This window comes from Schistocerca nitens, chromosome 2 (assembly GCF_023898315.1).
Source record: "Schistocerca nitens isolate TAMUIC-IGC-003100 chromosome 2, iqSchNite1.1, whole genome shotgun sequence".
Lineage (NCBI taxonomy): Eukaryota > Metazoa > Arthropoda > Insecta > Orthoptera > Acrididae > Schistocerca > Schistocerca nitens.
Window position 1 is genome coordinate 579,594,934 of NC_064615.1, and position 17,390 is coordinate 579,612,323.

At 45.7% G+C, this 17,390-nt stretch overlaps 1 protein-coding gene across 1 annotated transcript in view; it reads left to right on the forward strand.

The window, feature by feature from the left end:
* The window catches only part of LOC126235168 (odorant receptor 43a-like), a 181,950-nt gene that overhangs the window by 128,872 nt on the left and 35,688 nt on the right, over positions 1–17,390 (forward strand). Inside the window, exon 6 of the mRNA XM_049943901.1 lies at positions 2,399–2,498. Within this exon, the coding sequence (XP_049799858.1) occupies positions 2,399–2,498 (100 nt within the window). The remainder of the gene's footprint in view (positions 1–2,398; positions 2,499–17,390) is intronic.

Here is a 17,390-nt window from a genome sequence, read left to right on the forward strand (position 1 = left end):
GTGTCAAAACGCACGACCCATCCTATTTCCAGCCTCTCCGCATATAGAAAGATTCAAATCTGTGTTCTGCAGTTTGTGTACTGGAATAATAAGGCGGTGAGCACGGTTAATGTGCTATGTACATGAAAAAAAAAGAAAACCAAAAATGTAGGACCTCGGAGTCAAGAAAAAAATCTGTAGTATATGGCATAGACAACAGCCGAGTCGATGCGTTGCTTGTAAACACTAAGAAACAAGACCACTAGCCATAATTTACATTCTCGCACAGTAAAGTGATACCTGCAGCATAAAAAGGTCCATATATCTACTTACGTATAGCTTTTAGATGTCTTTTTATATGCGAGATTTCACGTCCAAGAAAACATTACGCCTCATCTAGCGAAGCAAACTGTTTTTCTCGGAAGTCACCATAGCATGCACTCACTATAATACATGGTGCCATATTACAATTTTGTTGTAACAAGATGATGTATGGAGCAATCGGTAGCATAGACTCCACCATAAGTATTCTACAACACTTGATTCTGCGAATACGGGTTCAGCAATTCAGCAATATCATTGTCCAAAGAATAGGCACTAGGAAACAGTTCCACAAGTTCGAATTCATTTCTCTCCAACATAATGCAACGTATCGGTGACAAAAAACAGCCAGCCGGAGTGGCCGAGCGGTTCTAGGCGCTTCAGTACGGAACCGCGCGACTGCAACGGTCGCAGGTTCGAATCCCGCCTCGGGCATGGATGTGTGTGATGTTCTTAGGTTAGTTAGGTTTAAGTAGTTCTAAGTTCTAGGGGACTGATGACCTCAGAAGTTAAGTCCCATAGTGCTCAGAGCCATTTGAACCATTTTTGAACAAAAAAGAACAGCGCAACCCGCTCTACACATGATTAGTGGTACATTAACTCCCAGGGAGCTCGTGACTATGAGTAGCCAACAGCCAATGTTTTTTTAGACGTTTCGTTCAGTTGAGAATCACATGTCTCTGCATGTCTGAGACGTGACCAATGCTGCAGCAAACATTTTGCTATACGAATACGATCAGATCTGCATATCGGTCCACGAATCAGCTTAAATTATGGTAGATTAAAGTAGGTGGTGGAGTGCCTTACATGTTGCTAAATTGTGGGGAGATGGTCGACTGACTTGTGTCCCTTGCGACATGCGTATCCACGTAAGAGCTCTTAGCGGAAGCACGGCTTTGTATAGTTAGTGGTCAGGCGACAGACTACACACTAAAGTGACCAAAGTCGTGGGATTCCGACGTCATTATGGCCGCACGACGGGAACTAACAGACTTTGAAGGCGGACATAGACGCTTGAGACATTCCGTTTCGGAAATCATTAGTTAATTGAATGTTTCGAAACCCACAATGTCAAGAGCGTACCAGGAATACATCAGTTCAGGCATTACCTCTCACCTCGGACAATGCAGTGACTGACGGCCTTCACTTAACGACCGAGAGCAGCGGAATCCGCGTAGATTTGTCAGTGCTAATGGACGAGCAATACGCCGTGAAATTCTCACAGAAATCAATATGGGACGTACGACGAACGTATCCGTTACGACAGTGCGGCGAAATTTGGCGTTAATGGATACTATGGCAGCAGATGGCCGACGCGAGCGCCTTTGCTAACAGCACGGTATCACCTGCAACGCTCCCCCTGGGCTCTTGACCCCGGAACCTAGACGACTGGAAAACCTGGCCTAGCAGATGCGTCCCGATATCAGTGGGTAAGAGTTGGTAGTAGGGTTCGAGCGTAGCGCAGACCCCATGAAGCCGTGGACCCAAGTTGTCAACAAGGCACTGTACAAGCTAGTGGTGGCTGCGTAATGATGTGAACTGTGTTTAGATGGAATGGGCTGGTTGCTTTGGTCCAATTGAACCCAACATGGTTATGTTCGGCTACTTGTAGACCATTTGCAGCCATCCATGAACTTCATATTCTCAAACAACGATGGAATTTTTGTGGATGACAATGCGCCATGTCACTAGGCTACAATTTTCGTGATTGGTTTGAGGAACATTCTGGACAATTCGAGCGAGTGATTTGGCCAACCAGATCATCCGACATCGAACATTTAAGGGACATAATCGAGAAGTCAGTTAATGCATAAAATCCTGCACCGGTAACAGTTTCACAATAATTATAGAGGGGACTTCCAACGACTTTTTAGGTCCATGCCACATCAGATCGCTGCAGTATGGCGGGCAAAGGGAGGTCCTGCACCATAGCAGGATGTATCCCACGATTTTGTCGCCTCAGTGGCCAGTATATTGGAAGTTGCACGCTTAGGTACATGTGCCGTTCCGGCACACATTTTTAATCCACCAACGTTGAAACGCATACGCGTGCTGGATGTCTAAATTGTGCAGTAAAGTATTCGGTAATTATGTGCAGGTTCGTGCGGTACCTGGACAGCGTGATGAGTCCGCTTGCCATGACACAGTTCATCTCCGGCGTGCTGCTGGCCTGCGTCGCTCTGTTCCAGGCCACACTTGTAAGTGGGTTAACGTAACTACTCAACTAGCACCCTCGTACCTACTAAGCAAATAGTATGTTCCACACTCACAGTATTTAACAGGCTTGGATTCGCCAACAAGGAACCGATTTTTCAAAATTCACCTCGTTTTTCGATACCAATGAGAACTGTTCATTTTTCACTGCAGTGCTTTTATTCTTGCTGTTAAAATTCCTTCCATGTAAGGTTGTCTGTGCTGAATATACGGGGTGAGTCACTAACTATTACCACCTAGAATAACTCCTGAAGTGTGATAGTAACTGAAAAGTTTGTGGGACAAATGTTGCAGGGAACAACGGGGACCATAATATGACGCTGATTTTTTGTAGCTAGGTGGGGTCGCGGCAGTGATATGAAGGTCAACTTCAGTTTTTTTTTAAGGGGTGCTATAGTTGGGTACTTATTTTCTGATAGCGGCTATCGAGACGAAGCCAACAGTAAGGTCATTGAAGGTCAACGAAGGTCAAAACGGTGGCATGAACGTCCATTTATAGGAGGTGTTCGAAGTGATGACCATTGGTATCCATCCAGTGCTGCAATCTTCTCATCATGGATTGAGTAGTATTCCTTATCACTTCGTCACTTATCGAAGCACATGCTCTGACAATTCTCTCTCGTATATCGCGCAAATAGTAAATATTCGCCGAATACGGCGTATCAATCTAACGTGCCATTGGCATGTAAACACCATTCGACGGTTTCGCAATACAACACTAATAGGAACCGTAAGACTAGTATCGTCGAATGAAGCGAATGTAAATAATGTTTTCCTTCGAAGAAGAAAATGGTTCAAATGGCTCTGAGCACTATGGGACGTAACATCTGAGGTCATCAGTCCCCTAGAACTTAGAACTACTTAAACCTAACTAACCTAAGAACATCACACACATCCATGCCCGAGGCACGATTCGAACCTGCGCCCGTAGCGGTCGCGCAGTTCCATACTGACGCACCTAGAACCGTTCGGCCACAACGTTCGAAGAACAAGTCGATATGCTTCTCATTCATGGAGAATGCCAACGAAATTCAGTGAGAGCTAGAGACTCATACGTTGAAAGATATCCTCAACGTACTCACCCTGCACGTCGTACTTTAACATGTGTGTATGATAAATTGAGAATAACTGGATCTTTAAAGCATCGGAAACATATCCGGAAAAGGAAAGTTACTAACGAGGAAAGGGACATTGGTACTCTTGCCACTGTGGTTCGAGATCCTTGTGTTAGTTCGCGTCAAATCGCAAGGGAATCTGGCACGAGCCAGAGTAGTGTTGTTCGTGTTCTGTATCGCCATAAATATCATCCTTACCATATCAGTCTCCACCGAGAATTAACTGGTACGGATTGTATGCGGCGCACTGAATTCTGCCGATGGGCTCAACTTAAGATTCAGAGGGGTGACACCCTTTATTAATTTGATTTTATTTGCTGAGGAGGCTCCATTCATGAATCATAGAAATGTTAATTTGCATAACATGCATTATTGCGCAACTGAAAATTCATGTTGACTGCGGAAAGTTGCACACCAAAACCCGTGCTCTGTGAATGTATGGTGTGGAGTTCTGGAGGACAGAATTATAGACCCCTATTTCATTGAAGGAACTCTTAATTGTAGGAAGCAGACCACATTCCTGCAAGAAACATTAGGTCTGTTATTGGAAGAAATACCTTTAGGAACAAGGAACAGAATGTAGTATCATCACGATGGGTATCCGGCACATTTTTCACTGATAGAAATGAGTTGCAGAGACAATTCTCAAATCGTTGGATTGGAGGCGGAGGAAATGTGTTGTGGCCAGCTCGTTCGCCAGACTTGAGGTCTCTGGATTTTTTTCTTGTGAGGATTCGTAAAAGACATTGTTTATAAAGACGTTCCAACTACACCTTAAGATATGCAAGAGAGAATTGTCAGAGCTTGTGCTTCGATAAGTGCCGATGTGATAAGGAATACCAGTCATTCCATGATAAGAATATTGCAGCACTGCACTGATACCAATGGTCATCACTTCGAACACTTTCTGTAAATGGACGTTCATGCCACCTTTGTGAGCTTCGTTGACCTTCAAAGACCTTACTGTTACACATCATTCGATTCGTCGGGATAGCCGCTGTCAGAAAATAAGTACCAAACTACAGCATTCCATTAAAAAAAATAAAGTTGACCTTCATATCTCTGAAGCGACCCGACCTAGCAACAAAAAACCAACGTCATATTATGGCCCCCGTTGTCCCATGCAACGTTTGTCCCACAAACTTTTCAGCTCCTATCATACTTTCGGAGTTATTCTTGGTGGCAATAGTTAGCGACTCACCCTGTATATTAGTGGTGGAGGCACGCCGCGTACGCCATGAAACTGATGGAGACACTTTCTCCAGCCACACTCTTACAAAGCCTGTCATCTCGTCCGTTTGTTTTTGGGTCGTTCGTGAAGACTAACAGGAACGTCTGCCGCCATCTTAGCTAGCAGCATGTTCTGACCTCCATCGCCACGGTGTTAGATGAACGTAGTTTAATCATGCTAGGACTCCGGTCACGTCGTTAGAGGATCCACACGGCTACCCGCGATCGCCAAAACTACGCGCGCACGCAATCTTCTGAGCGAGTCGACTGCACACAGCTTGCCGCTGCTATTCTGGTAAAGGCACGTTTACGCGGGCAATAAAAATTGCATATTACCAACAACAAATCCCGACAATGATGTCTGGCAACATTGCACGCTACAGGAATTTCAGCCACATGTTCGGCAACAAAAAAATTTGAAATCTGTGGCAAGGTTTTACGGGACCAAACTGCTGAAGTCATCGGTCCCTAAGCTTATGCACTATTTAAGCTAACTTAAACTAACCTACGCTAAGGACAACACACACGCACCCACGCCCGAGGGAGGACTCGAACCACTGAAGGGTGGAGTTGCGCGGACCATGACAAGGCCCCTTAGACCGCGCAGATACCCGCACGGCCTGTTCGGCAACACTGCATGCCAGTGTGGCCCGACAGTGTTTACAGCATCATATTTCCGGGCCAGAAGTGTTTGCTTACACGGGCCACGGCGTGACCGCCAAATGGACAGGAGCTAGTGGAAGGGGGTGCTGATCTTCTGCATAATATGCATTCCAAAAAGGAAAAAAGGTTGGGAAGGAAAATAGAAATCGAACCAAAGCTATTGCGTTCCTTTTTAAGCGAAGTGCTTCCGAAGATATAGCTTTTTTTCAGGATGCTGAAACACGATTTCAGTATATCGCTTAAAAGTAATGCGTCCGAGAAATGGTAAGATCAATACATGACATACTGTATACCAGTTGCTATCAGACTAGCGATCAACTTTTAGTTTTTGGCTACTGGTAATTCATACAGAACTTATCTAACGGATATTTCTCATCGCTAAGCCTCTTAGTACAACGCGTTTACAACGCTTTGGTAACGTAGTCGGTAAAGTAGTTTCAAATTACAGCCAAATATTAATGTTAATATTTTATTGTGGTTCACCAGTACATGGACAGAATCATGAATTTCGTGAATGTAAACCCAATTCTCTCTCCGTACTGCAAATCATCTACTACAGTGGTAGGAAGGAGAAGGTCGTTTCCCAGATTTCAGACTTTGTATATACTGTGTCACCTCCTGTGTTCCATAGCTCTGGTCTTAGACGTACCAGGTGGTTATAATTAAAGTGCAGCTACTCCCAGTGTGGGCTATAGTTATCGTGTGGTAGAGAAACTTAGTACATATTATAATGTGATAACGCGGAACAAATTTACGCTGGAAAAAATTAGTTCCAATTTTAGCCACCAGGTATAAATCTGTCAGTGCAAGAAAGACGTACAGAAATGTTTCCTATGTAATGGACTACAAATGGGGCGAGGGGGAGTGGCTGTGCGGTTCTAGGCGCTACAGTCTGGAACCGAGTGGCCACTACGGTCGCAGGTTCGAATCCTGCCTCGGGCATGGATGTGTGTGATGTCCTTAGGTTAGTTAGGTTTAATTAGTTCTAAGTTCTAGGCGACTGATGACCTCAGAAGTTAAGTCGCATAGTGCTCAGAGCTATTTTTGGGGCGAGGGCAGAACAGGTGAAACAACTGAGAAAGGCGTAAGATTGATTTTATTATAAACTGCCGCATACAGAATTTGTTCAGTATGAGCACCGGAGACATAGAGGCGATACTGCATCCTTTAAACTACCTGATCAATAATTGCTCGCAGCAGTTCTGGTGGAATCTGAGCAACGTGTTACTGTATGCTGGCCTTCAGATCAGGTAGAGATCGAAAGAGTCCCCGGTAAATGCGTTCTTTTAGATACCCCCAGAGCCAACAGTCACATGAATTCAAATCAGATGATGTTGCATCTGGAAAACCCCTGGATGTAAAACTGTGCGAGCTACATGAGGTGGAGTCCGCAGCTCGTGGTCGTGCGGTAGCGATCTCGCTTCCCGCGCCCGGGTTCCCGGGTTCGATTCCCGGCGGGGTCAGGGATTTTCTCTGCCTCGTGATGACTGGGTGTTGTGTGATGTCCTTAGGTTAGTTAGGTTTAAGTAGTTCTAAGTTCTAGGGGACTGATGACCATAGCTGTTAAGTCCGATCGTGCTCAGAGCCATTTGAACCATACATGAGGTGGCGCCCCATCTTGCATGAAAACAGTGTCGTTTCCACATAGCTGCGCTCTTCCAAAGCAAGAATCGCATGCTGTAGAAGGATGTGTCGATGGTGTTAAGCCGTCATGGTACACATGGACAGGCTCTCTGGGTGTATTTTCTTCGCCGGCCATGGTGGCCGAGCGGTTCTAGGCGCTTCAGTCTGGAACCGCGCGACCGCTACGGTCGCAGGTTCGAATCCTGCCTCGGGCATGGATGTGTGTGATGTCCTTAGGTTAGTTAGGTTTAAGTAGTTCTAAGTTCTAGGGGACTGATGACCTGAGGTGTTAAGTCCCATAGTGCTCAGAGCCATTTGAACCATTTTGTATTTTCTTCAAAGAAGAACGGAGTGAGAATAAAGGTGTCTTCTGAATGGTCACCACACAGTCATATGCGGCGTATGCAATGGCTCTTCCTACACGACACGTGGTTTAACAGCCCCCCAAATTTGGTAGTTCTGTGTATACACTGCTCCCTCGTCACTCCATAGAATATTGCCTGACCACATGTCATCAACTTCGATCCGTGCCAGAAAGATAAAAGAGCAAATTCAGAACTTTTCTGAGGATCATGAGGTTTCAGCTGCAGATCTTGTACCATGGTAAAACAGACATCAAAACTTTCCATACCGTTGACCAAGGGATGGACAATTCTCATGAGGCTGCAGGAGGCATGCGCTGCGTGGTTAGCTACAGCAACAGCAACCTCGTCCATAGCTTCGGCCAGTATAGGAGGCTTTCCTCTTCCAGGTGCCAAGCCAAGGTCACCAGTGTTTTCGAATTTCATTACCATCTTCTTTCATCCATTTCATGATATCGAGACCCTCCTCGGACCTTTCAGTCGGCGATACTTTCTCAGTGCAGCTCTGTACTTGCTGCCAATCACAAATAACAGTTTCACTAACAGCGCATAGTCTCTCTTCTCGATAGCCATACTGTTCATTTACGTTACGGCTAGTCAAATGACAGCGTGGGTGTCATACCGTCATACACACAGCGCAAATCTGTTCCGCATTTACGCATTAGAATATCTACCAAGTTTGGCTGACGTACGGTAATTACAGCCAACACTGAACCTCCACAGACGAAGGAAAATGATATTGCTTAACTGCTCAGATTACGCGCCGTGGGACTGCAGCGCCGTCGGCTTGAGGAAGAGGAAGCAAGGATGACTGAGAGGGAAGCAGTTACAAGACAAGGACAGAGAGATATTCTCCACACTTGGCAACACCTCGACAATGGGCATCTATCTGCTACACCGTGCTCCTTGAGCAACACTGCCCGGCCATACAGCAAAGCAGTCACACTAAAGCAATGTTGACGGCAACGCTTTTGCGGAAAAACATTGTTACAAAACATGGCCCCTGAAAACGCACCTTAGAGTTGCCGCTTATGCCTCTCTTTGCATCCGAAACACATTCATTCTCACGGTCGACTAACGCCTCCCATTTTTTCTCAGAACAATTTCCCACTCTTTCTAACCAATTAGAACTCTGTAGGGTCTGACGAAATTTTCCTTTATCTTCTATACTGTTCTTTTATAAATTCGTAATCCCATGGACTAACGGACAGTCCAGGATTGTGGATTGATGTTTCCCACTCCGTACAGGCTGCCTCGCATTTCTTTTTTATTTATGCTTACCTAATAAATATAATAATATGGTTTAATTTGTAAGAAAGTTACCCTGTCTCTAACTGTGCAAATACTTTCCGGTTGATACACCTGTCGTAGGTTTCGTGTTCCCATGCTACCAGTCAACGGGACAATAGTTTCATTCAGATAAGCTATTATTTATCTGGAGACAGCGGAAGGCGGCTACAATTAAGGCAGTTAGCCCGATAGTCACCATCAATACTATTCTTCCATTTCATTTTGCTATATTTTCAACGTGATTTTATTGAGGCAAACGTACCTACCCTGCATCAAAAACTCGCCTCTTGAGTGGGCGACTCAGTAACGAGCCACTCACAAATCAGTCAAGTTTATATACAGTGAAACAGCCACCACAACATCCATCCACACACACACACACGCACACACACACGCAAGAAGCTTAAATCGTCAAAGGAATTAATAAATATGACGGCAAATGAATTCGACTGGCTGATAACTAAAAAAATGGACGAATCAGCCGTTCTGTAACATACTAAAGCCTCCAACCTAAAAGGTTTGAGCCCCGAGGGCACGCAAAATTTTTTAATGCCTCGGCGCCAATGAAATTAAGATTGCTGTTCCACACTTATGTTTATTGCTGCCCCTTCTTCAAAATAGACAGTGCATTTTGTTACAATATAATGTCCTGAAATACGTACGCCATGTGCCCCACAATTTATTCCAATACATCGTGGCGCGGTGCCACAGCAATCTTCTGTTCTGATTAATATTAAAAGACTGTCCTAGGTTGCAGAATGCTCTTTATTGACTCGAATATGACGCGGTTGAGCAGGATAGGGCATCATAACGTTATCTCGTACGATGTGGGTCGTCAGTCCTAGCAGCGCAGAGTAAGGCCACACTCACGAACGGAACAAAATGCCGCTGATCGATCCGTGGAGCAGAACGCTTCTGCTGCAACTTATTGTCCAACACTTCAGGCCACTCTTGCTCCCTGTGGCTCATGATACTGACTCAAAAATGTCATAGAGATTCGTAGGGTGTCAGCAGATTGCACTGTGTTCCAGTGACGAGACGATTCAGCTGTTGTGTCTGTTTACTCGTTACCATGGATGCTTTAACGCCCAGCAGAATGCTGCATTTCCCCGTGTTTGCAGCAAGAAAAAGGAGGCGTGTATAACTGAACTTTTTTCTCTGTTGGGTACATCTAAGTTCTCTGAAGAGCTCTCAGATAAACGGAGCAGACGAGAAAATGCTGCCCCATATCGTTCCACAGGTGCTCCAGTGCCTTCACGATTTCATAAAATGGTAGCTCTGCACTGGATACTAAGAACATTTCAGTCAGACGAATCCTGATGGCTTGCAGAGGGAAACTACAGAACAACCAAGAGGTTCCCCTGCCAGGACCAATGATTGTACACTCCTGGAAATGGAAAAAAGAACACATTGACACCGGTGTGTCAGACCCACCGTACTTGCTCCGGACACTGCGAGAGGGCTGTACAAGCAATGATCACACACACGGCACAGCGGACACACCAGGAACCGCGGTGTTGGCCGTCGAATGGCGCTAGCTGCGCAGCATTTGTGCACCGCCGCCGTCAGTGTCAGCCAGTTTGCCGTGGCATACGGAGCTCCATCGCAGTCTTTAACACTGGTAGCATGCCGCGACAGCGTGGACGTGAACCGTATGTGCAGTTGACGGACTTTGAGCGAGGGCGTATAGTGGGCATGCGGGAGGCCGGGTGGACGTACCGCCGAATTGCTCAACACGTGGGGCGTGAGGTCTCCACAGTACATCGATGTTGTCGCCAGTGGTCGGCGGAAGGTGCACGTGCCCGTCGACCTGGGACCGGACCGCAGCGACGCACGGATGCACGCCAAGACCGTAGGATCCTACGCAGTGCCGTAGGGGACCGCACCGCCACTTCCCAGCAAATTAGGGACACTGTTGCTCCTGGGGTATCGGCGAGGACCATTCGCAACCGTCTCCATGAAGCTGGGCTACGGTCCCGCACACCGTTAGGCCGTCTTCCGCTCACGCCCCAACATCGTGCAGCCCGCCTCCAGTGGTGTCGCGACAGGCGTGAATGGGGGGACGAATGGAGACGTGTCGTCTTCAGCGATGAGAGTCGCTTCTGCCTTGGTGCCAATGATGGTCGTATGCGTGTTTGGCGCCGTGCAGGTGAGCGCCACAATCAGGACTACATACGACCGAGGCACACAGGGCCAACACCCGGCATCATGGTGTGGGGAGCGATCTCCTACACTGGCCGTACACCACTGGTGATCGTCGAGGGGACACTGAATAGTGCACGGTACATCCAAACCGTCATCGAACCCATCGTTCTACCATTCCTAGACCGGCAAGGGAACTTGCTGTTCCAACAGGACAATGCACGTCCGCATGTATCCCGTGCCACCCAACGTGCTCTAGAAGGTGTAAGTCAACTACCCTGGCCAGCAAGATCTCCGGATCTGTCCCCCATTGAGCATGTTTGGGACTAGATGAAGCGTCGTCTCACGCGGTCTGCACGTCCAGCACGAACGCTGGTCCAACTGAGGTGCCAGGTGGAAATGGCATGGCAAGCCGTTCCACAGGACTACATCCAGCATCTCTACGATCGTCTCCATGGGAGAATAGCAGCCTGCATTGCTGCGAAAGGTGGATATACACTGTACTAGTGACGACATTGTTCAGCCGGCCGAAGTGGCCGTGCGGTTAAAGGCGCTGCAGTCTGGAACCGCAAGACCACTACGGTCGCAGGTTCGAATCCTGCCTCGGGCATGGATGTTTGTGATGTCCTTAGGTTAGTTAGGTTTAACTAGTTCTAAGTTCTAGGGGACTAATGACCTCTGCAGTTGAGTCCCATAGTGCTCAGAGCCATTTTCGACATTGTGCATGCTCTGTTACCTGTGTCTATGTGCCTGTGGTTCTGTCAGTGTGATCATGTGATGTATCTGACCCCAGGAATGTGTCAATAAAGTTTCCCCTTCCTGGGACAATGAATTCACGGTGTTCTTATTTCAATTTCCAGGAGTGTATTATTGTTGCTGTCGTCTCCCACTCCTGGTGATACGATGAACCATGTCCCTCCATGCACTCGCAGGCATTATTTTCGTCCTCATTTCTTCCAGGGCCATTTGTGCTTTCTGTCATGTCGCTATCAATCTTTTCCTTGGTTTTCCTCTACATATTTAACCTTCTGTTCTTTCGACCATTACAGCTTTCCCATTTCAGTCTTCTGCTCTCGTGACATGCCCAAAATACATTAATTTCATCTGCAGTATTTCAACCTCCAATATATACACTGACAGCAAAAAATTACAACCCCAAAAAATAATTAATGGAGAGTAATGAAATTTCAGGAATACGGTTGTCTGATTAAAATATTTTAGTGATTAAAATTGCGAGATGTCAAATGCTCGTATATTAATAACCGGTTAAACCGCCAGAATGTTGAATGTAAGCATGAAAAGGTCCATGAATTGTGTGGTACGGGTACCAGACGTCAGTTTGTGGGATGGAGTTCCATTCCTGTTGCACTTTGTCGATCAATACAGGGACGGTTAATGTTGTTTGTGTATGACACTGGAGTTGTCATCTGGTGATGTCCCGTATGTGTTCGACTGGAGACAGGTCTGGTGATCAAGCAGGTCAAGGCAACATGTCGACAGTCTGTAGAGTATGTTGGGCTACAACAACAGTATGTGGGCGAGCGTTATCCTGTTGGAAATCACCCACTCGAATGCTGTTCATGAATGGCATCACAAATCGAATCACGAGATTGCCGTACGATTTTTGGGTCAGGGTGTATGGGATAACCACGAGAGCGCACCTGCTGTTACGAAATCGCTCTCCAGACCATAACTGCAGGTGTAGCTCCACTGTGTCTAGCATGCAGACAGGTTAGGTGCAGGTCCTTAACTGGCCTCCTCCTAGCCAATACGTGGACACCAGTCGCACCGAGGCAAAACCAGCTTTCATCAGAAACAGTGTTCGATTTGTGCTTTTACCAGTGGGGGGGGGGGGGGGGGGGGAATGTCTTAGGGGGTTAGTATAGTTATATATGTTACTAGCTTGGACCGTGGCGTTACCCATGGTTAAACAGTTATTTATAAATAGATGTTAATGCCGAAACTCACTATTCACGTGTAAGCACGATCAGAAAAGCCATCCCTTGTTATATCTTATTATAGGTAAAGCCTATTTACAAAATCATCTACATACAGGTATACGAGGGGAATCCAAAAAGTAAATGTACATTTGTGAAAAGCTGTACTTATTCTGATGATAGAAAACTGAAACATGCGTTATTTTTCTACCTTACCTCCCTGGACTACAATGCAGTTTTCCCAACATTTTACGAGTTTTTTTTTATTTCATCAGAAAACACGTTTATCGGTTGCATCTGTAACCAATTTTGCACCGCAGCAATGACGTCTTCATCACTTTCAAATCTGCTTCCCTGTAGTGCTTCCGTTAAGGGTCCAAACATGTGAAAATCGCTTGGAACCAGGTCTGGACTGTCTGGTGGATGTCCCAGCACCTCGAATCTCAACTCCTTTATCGCGTCGGCTGTTCGTTTGGCAGAATGTGGGCGAGCGTTATCTTTCTGCAGGATGACACCTCTTCACAGGTTCCACGACGTTTGGATCTGATTGCAGGTTTTAGTTTCGTACGCAACACATCACATCCACCATACAATACAGACCTGGCTCTAAAGCCTCGTTTACGCTGGGGCGACGTCTTGCGACATTGTGGCATGCTACGGAAATGTTGCGTGCGCCGGCTTGTCGTTTAGTTCTAAATGTTTTGAAATGCTTACCTACTACATAACACTTTTTTCAAAATTAATAAGCAAACATATTAATAGTATTAATAGTAAACTTTCAGTGTTCGGCTCCACAAATTTAAATTATATGTAAAGTTTTACTCCAGTGCGTGGGAAATAAACATCCCAGGTTGGGATGCATGAACTAAACCCATAGGAGGGGATGGTCTGATGCAGAGGGGGGGAAATCCCCTCCATCCCCCCCTGCAAATCGCACACTGATCAGAAAACACAACAGACCTCCACCCTGCCCACCAATGGGCTCTCGCTTTACACCAATGAAGTCGCAAATGGTGGTGGTCTGGCATCAGTGGAATGCAAGCTACAGGGCGTCTGATTCGGAGCTGTCTTTGAAGTAACCGATTTGTAACCGTTATGTTACTATGGTACCAACTGCTACACAAATATACTGCTGCACCAGAGCCATACGACGAACACGATGGTCTTCCATCTCCGTAGTGCAACTTGACCGTCCTGAGTCCGGTCTTCATACGACCGTACACTCTCGTGACTATTGTTGCCAGCAAACATGCATGAATAGGGGCTACATTTCCGCCAAGTCTTCCTGCAATATCGCAGAAGGAACACTCAGTCTCTCATAGAGCTATTGCACGACCTCGTCCAAACTCAGTGAGGTGTTAACAATGGCGTGTCTGTCGCCTTAAAGGCATTCCTTACTAACATCAACTCACTAAGTCCAGTCTCAAAGGTAACTAATGCTCAAAACCGTTACAGAGTGTGTTTAAAACAAACCTGATTTGCATCCTCATAGTGGCGCTACTAGCGCTACTCATATGCGAATGGAGCGAAATTTGAACAGATATCGTCTTTCAGATGTAGAAACACGCCTACCAACTTTCATTTATGTCGCATAACTACTTTATGGTGCTGCGATTTTCCTGCTACAACCCCCCTTTCAAAAGAATCGTATTTTCTGAAATCCATCTTTTTTGTGCCCACAACTCACATTCGTACGAAACTATGGGGAAGATCAAAGTTTCAGTCGTTTTTATTTTGGACAGTAGTGTCAGTTTCCTTACCTTCATCAACTAGCTTAATTTAATTGTAGAGGGTTCTGCTATTTATACTAGTCTTATTTCCGCAGTGCACGAGCTGCTTTTTGCTAGCGTAGATCCTTTTTCAATAATATCTCCTTCTACCAACACATTAGTCTTTATTTCTGTTGTCAAAACTTTTGATTTATTCAAATTTACCCTTAGATCAAGTCTTCGCTTCCTTTCCTTTGAATGACAGAAAGACTGAATGTGTCTGCATATTAGTTTTTCGCAGTATCTGGTGGCAGGCATACTTCTTGTTTGCTACTGCGGCAGTTTGGCCAGCTCTTGGGTAGGCTCAGAATGGGGCAAAGAGGTTTCGTTTCTTCTGGTCGAAGCGCTATTGTGCTTAAGTTGGCAGGGTGCAGAAAGGGTTTTACGTGACGACTTCTGCTACATGTGCGGATCCCGATTTCGTTACGTAGCTTTACACTCGTTCCTGGGATTTTGAAAAGAGAGGTCGCTCATGGGAGCTGGTTTTGCAGAAGTGAGTATGTTAACGGAGTTTGTGTAATTTTCAGTATGGCTGAAGCATTAACCCATTTATATTAAAACTTTTCCGATTTTTTATATGTTTTTTTGGTATGGCTTTCTGTAGTTAGGCCCACATAGCCTACTTGAAACACGAAGCAGTCTTCCGCTCTTCGTTTTCAGTTCTTGTCCTACTCGTATACTGGTAGGGCTTAAATTACATTGGCTTCACGTGTGTGTATTGCCTTACATGGATTACCGATCTGATTTGCATTTCGGATCGTAATTCTCGTTCAATTCCACGGCTTTAGTTTTCCGTGTATGCGTTCGGCCGGTGGAACAACCTTTTTGCCGTGTATGTGATGCATATTGTAGTTCTCCTAGTTTCTTTTCTATTTTCTGCATGGTGTCAGTGTGAATGCGGAGTGCGCGTGCGATTCCTTGCCATTGAGTTATTCCTATTTTATGAGACCCTAATTATGTAGAAACCGATCTGGCAAGGCGTCTTATTATTCGTTGCACTTCTGTAATGATTTAAGACAGGCACCAGCAACCATTGTGTTCTTTACATAAATGTGCAGCGCTTTTCTAATTGTCTAAGATAAAATAAATGTTCAGTACAAGTTATATGGAATTTCACTATTACTGCCAGTAATTTATCTCACACATCCCAATCTTTGCTCCGTAGGATACATCATACACTGTTTTCCCTTATCACGTGTATAGAAATCTATTCATTTATTTGCTTATTAAAGAAAGCTTTATTTTTTCAATGTAGTTAACCTAGGAACAGATTGGCTGTTTGATTAATGGTAAGTTTAGGTTGTGAGTCATCTACTTCGAACCACGCTATACCCAAAGAACCAAAACTTTGAGTGTGCGCTATTTACTGATGAGAGGCCTATCCTCTGTTTATTGGATGCAAATTTATTTACTGTTGACAAAGAAAAGTATGTACTGCTGAAGATACTTTGAATCAACCCTAAGACTTATCCAGCAATTGCACCACTATATTATTTAAACTATTAATTTCAAATAAAATATTTGATATCATCGATTATTTTATTTGATTCTGAACTAAATTCACAAAGAATCCAGTTTAAATTTAGGCTTTAGCAACAGATACAAGGCGCTACCCAATGTTGATAATACTCCTGAGGAAGCACGAGATGCCTCTCCTGTTGGACCAGCTAGTCTTTGGGAGCTCCAACATTAGGGCCGGCGCAGTGGCTGAACGGTTGTAGGCGCTTCAGTCCGCAACCGCGCTGCTTAGAGCCATTTCAACCATCCAGCATTAGGCGGGTAGTGGAGCGCCTCAAGGAAATGACATTCACGGTGGGAAAGAATGGCAGCGCGCAATCAATGTTTCTGTCAGGGATCACGTCAGAGACAAGGAGGAGGCTCCGCCGGTGGCTATGGAGTGCAGTGCAACCGGCTGTAGATAGCGGCTAATGTTGGCACGAATGACGCCTGCCGCGTAGGTTCTGAGGCCATCCTCGGCTCCTTTCGGCGGATGGCTGATTTGTTGAAGATAACTACACATCGTACGTGGACGTACACGACACACATGAAGCAGCTACTAGGGTAGCGGAGCACATGTGGTGTGAATATGGAGGTTTTTTATGTTAGAAAACCCCCTCCCCATTAGGATCAAAGACGAACTGCCTGCCAAAATCGAAGATACAACAGCCACAATGTTCGCAGAGAATGTTCGTCGATTAGGAACAGAAGGTTTGTTGGAACCGGAAATTAATAGCAACGAAATACTAAATTCGGATTAGAGTATTTATCGTAAGTACACGTTAGTGGCCATTGGTGAAGGAGCATTTATCTCAGAACAGTATTCGGCAATATCTGCGAGGTTATCAGGGATTCTGAACGTGAAATAATCTGAGTGAAGTTAAGGATGAAAGGTCGGTCAAAAATGGTAATCGGATGCATTTATATACCGCCTGGGTCAGCAGCTGTAGCGGTAGAGTGCTTCAGAGAGCATTTGCAAAATAACATTGGTAATTTTCCTGATCATGCCGTTGTGATATGGGACGGCTTCAATATGCCAGATATTAATTGGGCCTGATTGTGGCGCTCACCTGCACGGCGCCAAACACGCATACGACCATCATTGGCACCAAGGCAGAAGCGACTCTCATCGCTGAAGACGACACGTCTCCATTCGTCCCTCCATTCACGCCTGTCGCGACACCACTGGAGGCGGGCTGCACGATGTTGGGGCTTGAGCGGAAGACGGCCTAACGGTGTGCGGGACCG